Raw genomic sequence first — 13,052 nt, forward strand, 5'->3', positions numbered from 1 at the left:
AAAGGCACAAAACTCAGCAGAGTAAGTGGATGAAAAAAGAGAAAGAATAAAACTGAAAAGTGGTTGTCACAATAAGGCTCAATCCGAATGCCCGTGACAACCCCGTGACAACCCCGTGACAACCAAATTATCAGAAAAAGAGAGGAAACCCAAAACAAGGTAAAAATGAATAAAGCAATAAACAAGGCCGAACTGCCATTCCACCGACTGGGCCAGCTTGAATCCAGCTTGTGAGGAAGAAACTTTGATTAAATACACATCCCAGGAGTCATCGGCACCTGATATAACATGTTAACAACTGTCTGTTACAACTCCTGAGCCCATGTGGTTATATTTCTCACAGCAGCATGGCAGTTTCTACTGCAATGCTGTCTAAGGGCTTGAAGATCATGCAAAGTCAACAGTGGTTTCCAGGCTTGCTGTACACAGACTCCACACAAATTGGTGAACCACAACCCATCTTCACTTTCTGAGCAATAACTGAGCCTTTGGTGGATCCTCTTTTAAAACACAATCATGATTCCCTCACCTGTTACCAATTCACCTGCTTATTGTGAAATCTTTCAAATACAGTGTAGCTTAAATATTTTAGTTTAAAATGTAGGTGTGTTTGTGTGTATAAGTGTGTGTGTGTGTGTGCTTATTGCAAATAGAAAATGAAAACATTTAAAATATAAAACATTTATCATTTATATTGAGTAATGTTCACACTGCTAAAATTTTATTACAATTTTAAATTAAATCATACGCACAAACTAAACATAAACGTAGCTGTAGTTCTGTTTTTTTAATCTAAAAACACTGCGAAAAGTATGGTTTATTGTTAACAACATGTTATATTGTTCAACAAACTGATGCCAGGTGCATTTATTTAGCATTACATTAAATTATGTTGATGTCATAGCCTAAGATATGACTATATATAAAACTTCAAAATGTGACATCATATCACTGATATAAAATATCTGGGGTAGACACTCACTCATCTTTATGAATAAACATGATGGACTCCTGGCTTAAACAGCTAAAATATTAAGATACTACAGTTGTAGTTTAAATAAGATCTGCTGCAAAGAAAAGTGCAATGATGCCAAACTGAATAAGACAATAGTGAATCGACAAGCTGCCTTTCCAAGATGTAAGAACACTTATTAAAGGGAATAAATACTAAGTACATTAAGCCTCTCAGTAGCTTATTTTCTTACCACCACTTCATTCATTATTTTACCCTCAAAAATCAACCCAATATCTACATTAAAGTATGTGAAGTTTAGGCAATATGGCTGGCTTCAAATCATGGGGGATGCATGTTACCTATTACCTACCAGATTAGTTAGTAATTAGGGACTGACATCCATTGCAAAAACCACATTGTTGTAATTTAAGTAAACGTCTGAAGTTCTTTTTTAATTACTTGGAGTCACAGCTTCTGTAAGCCCCCTTGTGGATGATCTTTTGATGAGTCTTTGTCTTTATCCTTATCCTTTCTCTTCTTGAACAAATTCTTCAGCTTAGACGTCTTTTTGCTTTTTTCTTTACTAACAGATTCTGGTAGTGAGAGATTACTAGACAGAGAAGAACTGCTGCCAGCCTTACCACTCATGAGACTTTGGGTGGAAGTGGTCATTGAGGGCAGGGTTGCAGGATGACTGATATCTGCAGGACCAGTCATGTTTAGTGGGCTCTGGTAAGACTTTTCTAAAATGCCATCATACACAAGATGGCTAAGGGGATCTGGGTTGGGAGTCCACAACACCAGGGAGCTTATGGTAAGATCTGGCTGGCTAAAGCGGGCCTGGTCTGGAACCGCAAACTCATCTTTGGATATCTTTTGCCGGACAGTCTCAACAGACATGTCCAAGACTTCTTTTTTATCAGCAGAGTTGTCCAAGGAACTGTCCTGTCGATAGTCCCGAAAGAGTCTTCGTCTCTCTGTGACAATGTCGCGCTCATCTTTGGAGATCTTTCTGGATATGGCTTCATCCTTTTTATCTTTTAAGCACATTTCCATGGATATATCCAGGTCATCACGAGTCTTCATTCTAGAAGTGTTTTCAATGGAAACACCTCTGAACATCTTTCCTCTTTCTATGGACATACCAAGTCCATCTCGAAGCATCATTCCAGAAGGACGTTCTTTAAGGGACTCTTGTTTGTCTCTGAATATCTTTGCTGTTTGTACATCCATTGAGATATTAATGTCATCTCTCAAGAGCCTTGCAGACGCAGAATCCATGATCATGTCCTTTAATGGACTTCCTTTGTGGGTTTCCATGGCAAGGTCAGTGTCCTTTTTTTGCACCATACTTAGACCAGCATCGGTCTCCACATTAGCTTCTGGGGCTGGGACTGTTTCTTGCTCTGTATTTCCACTTTGATCATTCACCTCACATTCATCAATTGGCATCATTCTTGATAGGCTCTCTCCTGACAGATCTCTTCTGTCCCTAAACATCTTTCGTCTCTGACTTCCCACACTCATCTCAGCATCATCCCTGAATCTCATTCCAAGGTATGGGTCCACTGTAACATCCAGCTTTTCTCTGCTGGACAGTCTCAAAGAGGAATAACCAGATTCTGTTGATAAACCTCTAAGCATCTTCTTGGAATCACCAAAACCTTCAGATTTCTTTGGAACTGCAGCACTTGCCAGAGCATCCCCAGTTACTCCGACCTCCTCCCTGGAGATCTTTCTGGCACGGGACTTGATGTTAAGATCTTCCTGAGAAACTTTAAAAGAACTTTTTAAGAGGTCTAAGTTTTCACGATACATTTTACGAGGTGAAGTTTCAAAACCAGGGCCAGGGTACTTCATTCCAACAGGCTCAGAATCTGAGTCTGTCTCCAGACACTCCCTGTTAGACAGAGTGAGGGATTATAAGAATAAGAATAATGTAGTAACCCATAATAACCTTCAATATTTTAAAGTCTTATGACATGTACACATACATTAAATAAATTACTAAATTTTTTGTGATCACTAATAATGTCAACTATAAAATTTTAAATATGACTCTACCCTTTAACAAAACTGGAGAAAACTAAGCCTTCTCCCTCCTCATCTCCGTATCGAGAGATTGGTGGTCGAATCGGCATCAGTAAGTCTGGATCAGGTGATAGAATCATAGATGGCTGGACGATATGGCCAGATCGTCGGGAACGGACCAGCGCTCGAGGAGAAAGCTTTATCGGAGTAACAGTAACTGTAGACAAAGCAGACATGAAAACTATAAGCAAATCTTCAAGTTACTCAAACTAGAGATTGTTAATCATACATACCAGGAATTTGTGGTATCATAGGCAGAGGACCATCCTCCATGTCATCTATGCCTGCAGACATTTGGTAGGAGGACATAGTGGATCTGGGAAGTAGCATCCAGTTGGGGTCTGGATACAAAGTGGCTGTAAGGTTGGGCAGTCCAGCGTTGTTCATGATGGGAAAACCGCACAACAATTCGGTATGCTGCCACCTGTGCAAGCGTTCTTGTAAGCAAGCCGTCACCTCTGCCAGGGCATTTCTGTTAGCAACAATTCAACAAGTCCTAATTAAATGACTTGGACTTTTTTAGATGATGTTTGACATTTTATTTTAAATGTATTTCTACAGTGCTTTTTATAATAGAACAATGTCCCAAGTCTCTAGTAAACAGCCTGGGACCAAAATACCTTATGATACCTTAAATACATGACAGTACAGTTGCTAGGGTTTTGCTAAGTGGCTGCTAGGGTGTTGCTTAATGGCTGTCATGGGGTTCCAGGCAGTATTAAATCTACTCACCAAAAACTGCAAAGTAAAGACTACTGGCAAGTCTCTAGAAAGGCTGGAAGGTCTGGGGACAGTGTGACCCTTGAAGAAACAGATTAGGTGGCACAGCATCCTTGATTTTACTGGCTCCAAAACATTTCCATTTTAATTCCTTCGACTGCAAGTAAGTGCCACACAACAAAACTGTCTGCCTAATATTGTCTTTTATGCCCTTGTGAAATAGGGGGAAACTGGCACTCCTAAATTGCCCCAGGTATGAGCAAGTGAGTAAATACTGTAAATGTGTGAAGCTCTGCAATGGATTGGCTCCCTGTTCAAGGTGGATTCCTGCCTTGCTCCGGTGTTTAGGACCGGCCCTGGACCCATGTAACTGTGGCTAGGATAAAGTGGTTATTAATAATAAATAAATACATAAATTTGTTTTACTAATAAACACACTCTTTCTATCTTATGATCTTACTTGGCCTGTAGGATCTTGTGATCCACATCATCCAGAGAGGAACTGTGTGCCACATGGAGCGTACCCAGAACTGAACTCCTCTTCTTTTTTATCTTCTCTGCCTTTGGAGACAACCAACCAATAACAAAAATGCAACCAAACAAGTGTGTGTTCATAAAGGGCCCTAGATCAGAGTACAACTTGTACCTCGTCCTTTGCGATTGCCAGTTGTTGTTCAGCATTTTGTTTTTTGATGTTGTAGTACTGCATCTCCACCTCATGTGTGAGCTGCAGCCACAGCTGTAGAGACTCTGGTACCGACCAGCTTGCCTGCATGTCCTTCTCCGCCTGCTTCAGCGCCCCCCGAATCTGAGCATCACATGTGATAAACATACAGTTGGTAAGTTCATTGTTAACATATTGTTTAATACTGACAATTATGCTTAAAAAACATGCCTGTTCGAGTTCTTCCTCAGCATAGTGGAGGCGACTCAGTTCACTGACGGCGCCCTGACGAAGTTTGTGGAGCCGGTTGGCCTCCTCCTGAGCTCCCTGGATCTCATCCCTCATTTTTTTCTCCAAAAACTGCTTCTCCACATCTACTGTTCGCTTCTCCTCTTGGGCCTGCTCTAACCTGGCCAACACCACAAAAAGGGTTTAGTCTTAGGCTTAGCCTGGTTATAAAGCATTATTATAGAGAAGTAGATAAGTGTTTCATTTTATTTTCATGTTTTATCATCACTTTTCCTGGTCTCCAAAACCGAGTCTCTAAAACCAGGGGCATTTGCCAAAATATAGCATATAGATTATTTAATACAATTTATTTTATACACCCGTTATGCATTTTATGCAATAATAAAGACGGGTAGCCATATAGTTTTGGCTTTGTAGTTCAAAAACAGAGAAGTTCCTTACTGTTCCTGCAGGTCTCGTAGACTCTGCTCAGCCCTCTGAAGGCTCTCCAGGTCTTTTATCATTTTTGAGACGTGTTCCTTTGATGCTTTGTTTTGGGCCTGAGCGAACCAGCAGCCACCCAACCCCATCACCACTGACACAATCAGCAGCAGGTCCTTCATCCAGTTATGGGGTGGCCCTGCAGAAAAAAAACAAAACATGATGATTAATTAAGTTATTCAGTGCATGTGCATGTATGGTAAAAAGGTGTTCATGTCCACTGTCAAGCAAGCTTCACATCACCATAAGCTTTTGCAAGAAAAAAAACGCCTTTGCTTCACATCTGGTATATTTAGACACAGATATTGGCTGCTGCTCATCGAACTGATAAAGAAACAGGAGCAGCTGCTTCTTTTTTGCTCAACTGGTGACCTCCAAGCTGCCGATGTAGCGCTTGCTTGACTGTGCATAATAACACATTTTAGCAGCTTCACCTGTTTTTGTTTTTGTGTTTCTTGGACTTCTAGCATAAGGTAACAATTTCTGTTTATACAAATCCTGGCAAGGAATAACTGTTCCATGGGCTTAGTACAAGTAGACAGTTGTACAGATGCCATAAGTTACCAAAAGTACCAAGTGAAATTCCTCACTTAAAATCTATGATCTTCTTTCCAAAATCTGTAAAGAGCTTTGCAAAGCTTCATTGTAATGCTGTAATATCAGTCAAATGGCTCAAAGTCAGCCTCACATGATTGTTCCCATTAGCCTACACTGATTCTAACACAAGATGAAAGAGGTAGGCATCATTAAAAATGTATCTAAATTTCTAGTTTTAGAGAAGATTATTGAAGAAAGATTGGTGTAAGAATATTTTAATCTTTGCATATTCAGATGTTTGTGTACACATTAACACAGTTAAAGTAAGTGTGCCGGCTGCTGAAGTTGGCAGGTATGTGATACTAAAATATAATCACAGCTATATTTATCAGTGACGTCAATCTGGCTATTAAAGTTAGCAGCCAAACTTAAAACTGAAAAATGAAAACACTGGGCGCTAGACATAAATACAACCTGGACAAGAACCAGTCCACCACAGGGTACCAATAACCCACGTATACGCTTACAACTAGCAATCCAGCAACATTTTTTTAAGGACCTGAGTTTGATCCTTGCCTCCGGTCACTGTCTGGCATGTTTTCCTCATGTCCACAAAGTTTTTCTTCAGGTACTCAGGTTTCCTTCCACTTTCCAAATGATAACATTTATGATAACATTGACAGCAATAAAATAAATAGCATTAATAATAATAATGATACTAACAATATTAGGTGCTCAGGTGCAGTGGTTTATTAGGGTTAGGCTGAAGCCCTGTAATGGACTGGCTTCCTACCTTGAACCCAGTGTTTGCCTGGAACAGGCCACGCCACAACCCTGACCAGGATAAGTAATTGACAAGAATGAAACTAAATAAATAATAAAAATAAGTTCAAGTTATATAAGCATTGAAACATTTACATTTGCTAAAAATAATAATTACATGAATTCAAATGTCCGAGTACTGTTGTCCGTATTGTGTATCATAGTAATAAATAAACACCATGTATCTGATACTGTGTGACTGTTGGAAATGTGAGCCTGCAGCATGCATAAGTACATACGTGTTGGTGGTCCAAACAGCACTACGTCCAGTGCTTTGAGCTTCAGCTTGTGTTTGTGCTGCTGGTCCTGAATCTTTAGGAAGATGCTCATGAATGACGGCTCATTGGACGCAATCCTGCAGACAAGAGAATTTTACTTGGCAGCCTTCAAGAAAATATTTTGTTTATAAGTAAACAATATATTGGCACCCTGTCCTGGGTGTTTCTGCCCAGTGTATTCAGGTTGTGTCAGAACCACAACCACAATATTTTCATATCTCACCTGGGCAGTGTGTTTCCATTAACACGCAGCTCTTTGAAATTTTTCTCGTACTGTGGCAACTCCACAAACTCCCGCAACCAGCGTAACACGTCATCCTGAGTCCAGTTATGAACTGCAATAAATAAAGGTACCCGATACTGAATGTACACTGTAGGTCTTTTTGAAGTACAGTCATTTATGGATGGATGCAAACACGCAAACACACACACACACACACACACACACACACACACACAAACACACACACACACAAACACACAAACACACATCACTGTACCTTCTGATGATTTCCAGCCTCTCCAGAGCTCCTCTACAGTGATGTGCTGATCTTCTCTGTGCAGTTTACTGTGTTTATTAGTCTGCTGCTGCTGCTGCATGTCCTCTATAATAAACTACGCACACACACACACACACACATGGTTAAACACCTGAAAGATTGTGGAAGGTTTTTACCATAATAGATTCCAGTATTTGTACATTTGCATGCAAATGAACATGTATTGCCCCCAAAATGCTCTAACAGGTTACACCTTAACCATTCTATGGTGGTCCACATCACATCGGTGCATATCAGACTTAACGTTACAGAATTTACAGAACTATACATTTCACATCACTGTGGACGAATTTCCACTCTATTTTTCTTTGGAAAATGCTTTAATCAGAAACACTTCAGGTTTTTGTTTCTTTTCAGCCATTCATGTGTTACCTTGCTTTTGATGCTTTTGTTTTTCTGATTACTGTCCTGCTTCAGAACTCAATTACACCCTAGTTTTTGGTCAAGGACTGATGAGCTCACGTTTATCTTAGGAATTTTTGCCCATTAATAACAGGTGGTCCAGGATCTAATGCAGCAACGGACACCCACACCATCACAACCCTGCTGCCATGTTTGTTAGTTTTTTTACTTTTTTTATATTTTTATTCACTTTTTTGCCAGCCATATTTATCCAGAATGGAACAATAGTAACAACCACAACAGTATGTTCTTTAGCATAAATAGCAAATATAAGAAAATTAGCTATTTTATCACAGGTTAACCAGTTAATATCATATCGTAATATTTGTGTTATATTACAAACATAATTCCAAAAAAGTTGGGACGGCAGAAAAAATATAAATAAATACAGACAACAACTATTTGAAAATCACTTTTGACCTATATTTAATAAACAAAAACTGTACAAAGACAAGATATTTAGAAAAAAAAATATGTAGAACAATTGCATTTCACTTACTGTACCAACTTTTTTGGAATTTGGGTTGTACATTTGGCAGAAAGAACATTGTAATGTCTTTAATATTAGTGTAAAAACACCCAAATACTTATTGTGTTTATAAAAGAAAGTGTGTTTGTGTGTGTACGTGTGTCTTGAAATGTGTTCTGCCCTGTAACTGGAACTACCATGTGATGTGATACCCATCTTCCCCCCATTCGAAACCCGATACAGCCCAGATACACAACTCCCAACTTCACACTGACCTATAACTGCATCTGCATAACTCTACAGCCTCAACCCTACACCCTAAATCAGTCTATTTAACCAATCCACCAGATCTCTGCGCCAAACCCCTACACCCTAAACCAGTCAACTCAACCAGCTCACCAAATTGCTATCCTCTGAACCATACACCATAAACCACATACTTTAAACCAGTTTATTTAACTAGCTTAACTTAATTACTCATTTCTAAACCCTACTATTTTGCATCCTAAATACTAAGTTGTATTGTTACATGTATTAAAATTGGTTTGAATTGACCTTTAAGTTTTACAACATTTTGGACTAATAAAAAAACCCTAATGAGCATGTGCAAAACACAATCTCTCTTCATCTTTTTCTCTATGAACAAAGGGGACTTCACTGGCCTTTATAACCTGTACAGCTTGATTTAGTGTGTAAAAGTGCATGACCTACCATACCTCCACACTCTCCTCCACCTCAATCCCTCCATCCTGATCATCGTCCATCTCTTGGTGAATGTGGCACAGCGCCTCCAAACTGTAGCGATCAGCCTCTGTCACACATGGAGGACTCACCTGCTGACACACATCTGGAGTCAAAGGTCACACATAAAGATCAATAACTTTACAATAATATAACTTTTATACATGTTTGGGTTGTTTTTGTTCTGGAGCCATGCCATAGTAGGTTTGGATATGTGTAAGATTGTGCCCATATATATATAATTACATGAGCAATTACATTTACAAACCTAACTGAAACTGGGCCTGGAGCCTGTCCCAGCTTTTCAATGGGCGCAAGGCACACAGTAACACCCTGGACGGGGCAACAGTCCATCGCAGTGCAGACACACACACACACACACACACACACCCACACACCCCCACATACACACACCCATTCCCCTATAGGGCAAATCAGTGTCTCCAATTAACCTGACTGCATGTTTCTGGACTGTAGGATGAAACCGAAACCTCCGGAGGAAACCCACGCAGACACGGGAAAATCATGCAAACTCCAGACAGAAAGGACCTGGACCACCCCACCTGGGGATCGAACCCAAGACCTTCTTGCTGTGAGGCGACAGTGCTGCTACCCACTTAGCCACTGTGCCACCCCTAAATACATGCAAAAGTTAAAAAAAAATGCTTTTAATTGCGGATGAGGGTGTGATGCCCTTTTATAAACTGCTGTCCTGTTCAGGGTGTATTCGAACCTTGTGGCCGGTGTTTCAGGTCACTAGAACTATTATGACACTGACAGTGATCATGCAGCTAATTAATGAATTAATACATTTAATTAATGCATTTAATTAATAATCAATACATACTGAATTAATTTATTTAAAAAAATAAAATGCACTCACCTGTTATGGATTGATTTGCCTCCCTCTGCGCATGCTCTGCAATGTTGATGCTAAATCTAATGGTCAGTAGTAGTAGAACAAGTGGGCAGCAGAGAAGCATGTCGGTACTGAAGAGACCACAGGGAGGCGCTGTTCTTCAACCAACACACAGCACAATCACCGCTGCTTTATTACTGCTGTTATTTTGGGATTTTAGTGTCCTACAAACCAAACACCCCCGGACAACCACGTTTGTATTTAAACCTGCGTTTATAAGCTGTGTTAAGCTTTATTAGTATTTTTATTTTATTAAAAAATAACAACAAAGCGTCCGACTGCCTGTTTATAAAAAAGGTTCTTTGAATGAGACGCAAAAACTGATGTTTTACATTTAAAAAAATAGAAAGTCTTCAATATTTTGCGAAAGGTGTTTCAATTGTATACACAAATAATAAATCAAGCTGCCTCCTTGGTCAACTTATTTCCTCCAAACATTTCGGGGTCTGGTCTGTATTCCCACAGCTCCCAGTCCGGTCAGAACTTTATCCAGTGTTGTTTAATAAAGTAAATTAATTCCTCATGTCACACGTGGTTATTTCCGAGCAGTTTTGTTGTAAATAAGCGCAGCTTCTCTTAGCAGTAGTTTAATGGTTCAGTATTTAAACACCGCACTTAAGTTTCACGTCTGAGTTCCAAATGCGCTCTGATCTTCAGGGACGCGCAAAGCTGGGACGCGTTTCAATCCACGCAATGGTGTAGCAGCTGGAGTCCTGACCTCAGAGGGTGTGTTTCAAACTGGGAGAATCCTACGCCATGCACCGACAACAAGCTTTTACCTCGGTCTCTGCAAACTTTGAAACTAAGGCATTACACACTTTACATCAATGTATTTCATGGCAGTCTTGGTATTTCACTTAATTCTCCAACTCTCCACCAATGCCAATCCCTGCTCTGATTGAGGAGAACAAAGCTAACCCACACCCTCTCTAGGGTTGCCAGCCGTCCGGCTTTAGGTCGGACAGTCCGGATTTTCAGATGCCAGTCCTCCACGCATGCAACGCTAGGACGGACACTTAAAAATCCTCCTTTTGGAGTGAACTGGTTACATTTTTGATCAATATTATCTGTCATTGGCTCAGGTACATGTCAAAACAAATGCTTTGTATTTCATTGGTTTAACAACCTCATTTGACTGCTTATAGTGCTACCTATCGTGGGCGGACCGCCCTCTAAATGCTAGTCTGTGATTGGGTGGTTGAATTTCGCCCACTCGCTCTGTTCTGCGTACACCTCTACCTGAGTCAATAGGTCAGCTCTCATGCTCAGGAACGCTGTGAAGAGTCAAGTTTAACCGTTTGTTTGTTTCCTAGCATAGACTTAAGCCACTGTGACTATTAAACCCATTAAACTTTCCTTCAGAAAGCATTTACTTTACCCAGTTCATAGTAGCAACATTATAGCATTTGCAGAATTGTGACTTGGACGATTTGCTGTTATTAAAGGAACAATGCACTTCACAGTTCTTGAGGAGAATAAAAGGTTACCTGTCCAAAAAATGAAGCTGAGGTGTGATTGGGTTATGCAGCAGGACAACAGTCTGAAATGCTAAAACACATTCACACTCAAATGTCTAAAGAGAGACAAAACAAAAAATTAAAGTGGCCTAAACAAGTCAACAAGACTTTAACTCAGTAATGATCTGTCACATCAGCAAAGATGATGTTTAAGACTCATAAAGATCTAGAAATTGCTAAGTTGCAGTCAGTTGCAGTGAAATTAATTATTATTATTTTTTTTTTTTTCCTTAATGAGTCAAATAATTTAGTGAGACAAATACACAAGGTGCCTGGGTGGTACAGCTATAAAACATGCTAGCCCACTACCACTCTGGGGTTCAGCGGTGCTGTCAGCCAGTGGGGTGTCTACACAGACATGACTGACTAATGTCTTAGGAAGGGGGAGGAGGAATGAACAGCCTAGCCATTGGGAGGTGCATCCGTTAGTGACCTCTCAGTGCTGGTCCCAAGCCCAAACGGCATGAGAAGGATTTTGTCAGTAAGGGCATTTGGCATAAAAGTGTGACAAACAATAACAGGAAATAACTGGAAAGAGCGGAATAACTTTCTTATAGCACTGCAATTTATATCTAAATAAATATTATTCTACATGTATCATGAAATGTTCCTCTCTGTATGTATAGCATCAGGGTATGTTACTAAGTACATTTCGTAAGTGTGTTCAGTCCATCCTGTACACATTTGCTATATAAAACAGACACCCCCAGTCTTAAACACACACACACACACACACACAGATAGTTTTTCCTAGAGCAGGGTTAAATTTAGAATCCTATCAGTTTAGCAAAGCATGTTCTTAAGGAGCAGCAACAGCGCTTCAAGTTACACCTCAACAACTCCGTCTGGCCTCAAAACACAACAGGTGTACGTGTGTGGAGGGGTGTAGCTAACCTTTGACCCTCTGAACATGAGTAACTGACAGGTTATGATGACTGGTGGTGCTTTTGAAGTGTCTTGCCCTTTTGGGTCAGAGTCAGCTGTGTGAAGTACACTACAGACTGGACAGAACTAGGACACTTGGTATTGACTTGGTATGATGCCAGCTGATCTCACCAACCCTACACCACGATTAAACTTGCTGTTAAGTATGTAAACATGAGTACAAGATGCCGGTCACTCCTCTTCTGCACTGAATGATTATGATCATAAGATTATACAAACCCAATTTTAAAAATGTTGGGACAGTAGGTAAAACAGATGAAGTTAAAATTGTTTTATAGGTATTTATTTGAAAACAGTGCAGATATTTTTAATGTTTAAATGACGTTGTTTTAGGTTGTTTTTAGAAAAAAACTTATTTGGCCAAAGACAAAAGGGACTATCCAGACTGTTATTAGCAAAAGGTGAAAAAGCCAACATCTGCTGTGGTACATGTTTGTTTTTTTAGGATTTTAACGTCATGTTTTACACTTTTGGTTACATTCATGACAGGAACGGTAGCTACTCATTACACAAGGTTATATCGAACACAGTCATGGACAATTTAGTGTCTCCAATTCACCTCACTTGCATGTCTGTGGACAGGCGACGGTGCTACCCACTTAGCCACCGTGCCGCCCCCTGTGGTACATAGGTGGATCAATGCCCACAGCATGTGTGAAGGTACCATTGATGTGAAGGCTTATATTGAGATTTTATGCTGCCA

General features: G+C 40.0%; 1 protein-coding gene across 2 annotated transcripts; it reads right to left on the minus strand.

The window, feature by feature from the left end:
- Positions 1-722: 722 nt before the first annotated feature.
- stim2a (tromal interaction molecule 2a) lies at positions 723-10,481 on the minus strand. Of its 2 annotated transcripts, XM_063008705.1 has the most exons (12): positions 9,852-10,481; positions 8,944-9,074; positions 7,297-7,411; positions 7,020-7,131; positions 6,758-6,873; positions 5,121-5,298; positions 4,662-4,839; positions 4,413-4,574; positions 4,227-4,327; positions 3,280-3,518; positions 3,020-3,203; positions 723-2,855 (listed from the first exon to the last, which is right to left on the minus strand). In XM_063008705.1, exons 1-12 carry the CDS (start codon positions 9,949-9,951, stop codon positions 1,421-1,423), a joined length of 3,051 nt encoding a protein of 1,016 aa, XP_062864775.1. In that variant the 5' UTR covers positions 9,952-10,481; the 3' UTR covers positions 723-1,420. The 2 variants fall into 2 exon arrangements, with proteins under 2 accessions (XP_062864775.1, XP_062864776.1); XM_063008706.1 differs by lacking the exon at positions 9,852-10,481 and having other exon boundaries at positions 724-2,855; positions 8,939-9,018.
- Between the last annotated feature and the right edge of the window lie 2,571 nt (positions 10,482-13,052).

The sequence above is a fragment of the Trichomycterus rosablanca genome, chromosome 14 (assembly GCF_030014385.1).
Source record: "Trichomycterus rosablanca isolate fTriRos1 chromosome 14, fTriRos1.hap1, whole genome shotgun sequence".
Taxonomy (NCBI): domain Eukaryota; kingdom Metazoa; phylum Chordata; class Actinopteri; order Siluriformes; family Trichomycteridae; genus Trichomycterus; species Trichomycterus rosablanca.

Coding starts and splice junctions, on each gene's coding strand:
- stim2a (XM_063008705.1), bottom strand. CDS start 9,951: ATGCTTCTCTGCTGCCCACTTGTTCTACTACTACTGACCATTAGATTT. Junction 5,299..6,757: donor GCTGTTTGGACCACCAACAC/GTATGTACTTAT, acceptor TTTTTTCTGCAG/GGCCACCCCATAACTGGATG. Junction 4,840..5,120: donor CTACGAGACCTGCAGGAACA/GTAAGGAACTTC, acceptor GGTGTTGGCCAG/GTTAGAGCAGGCCCAAGAGG.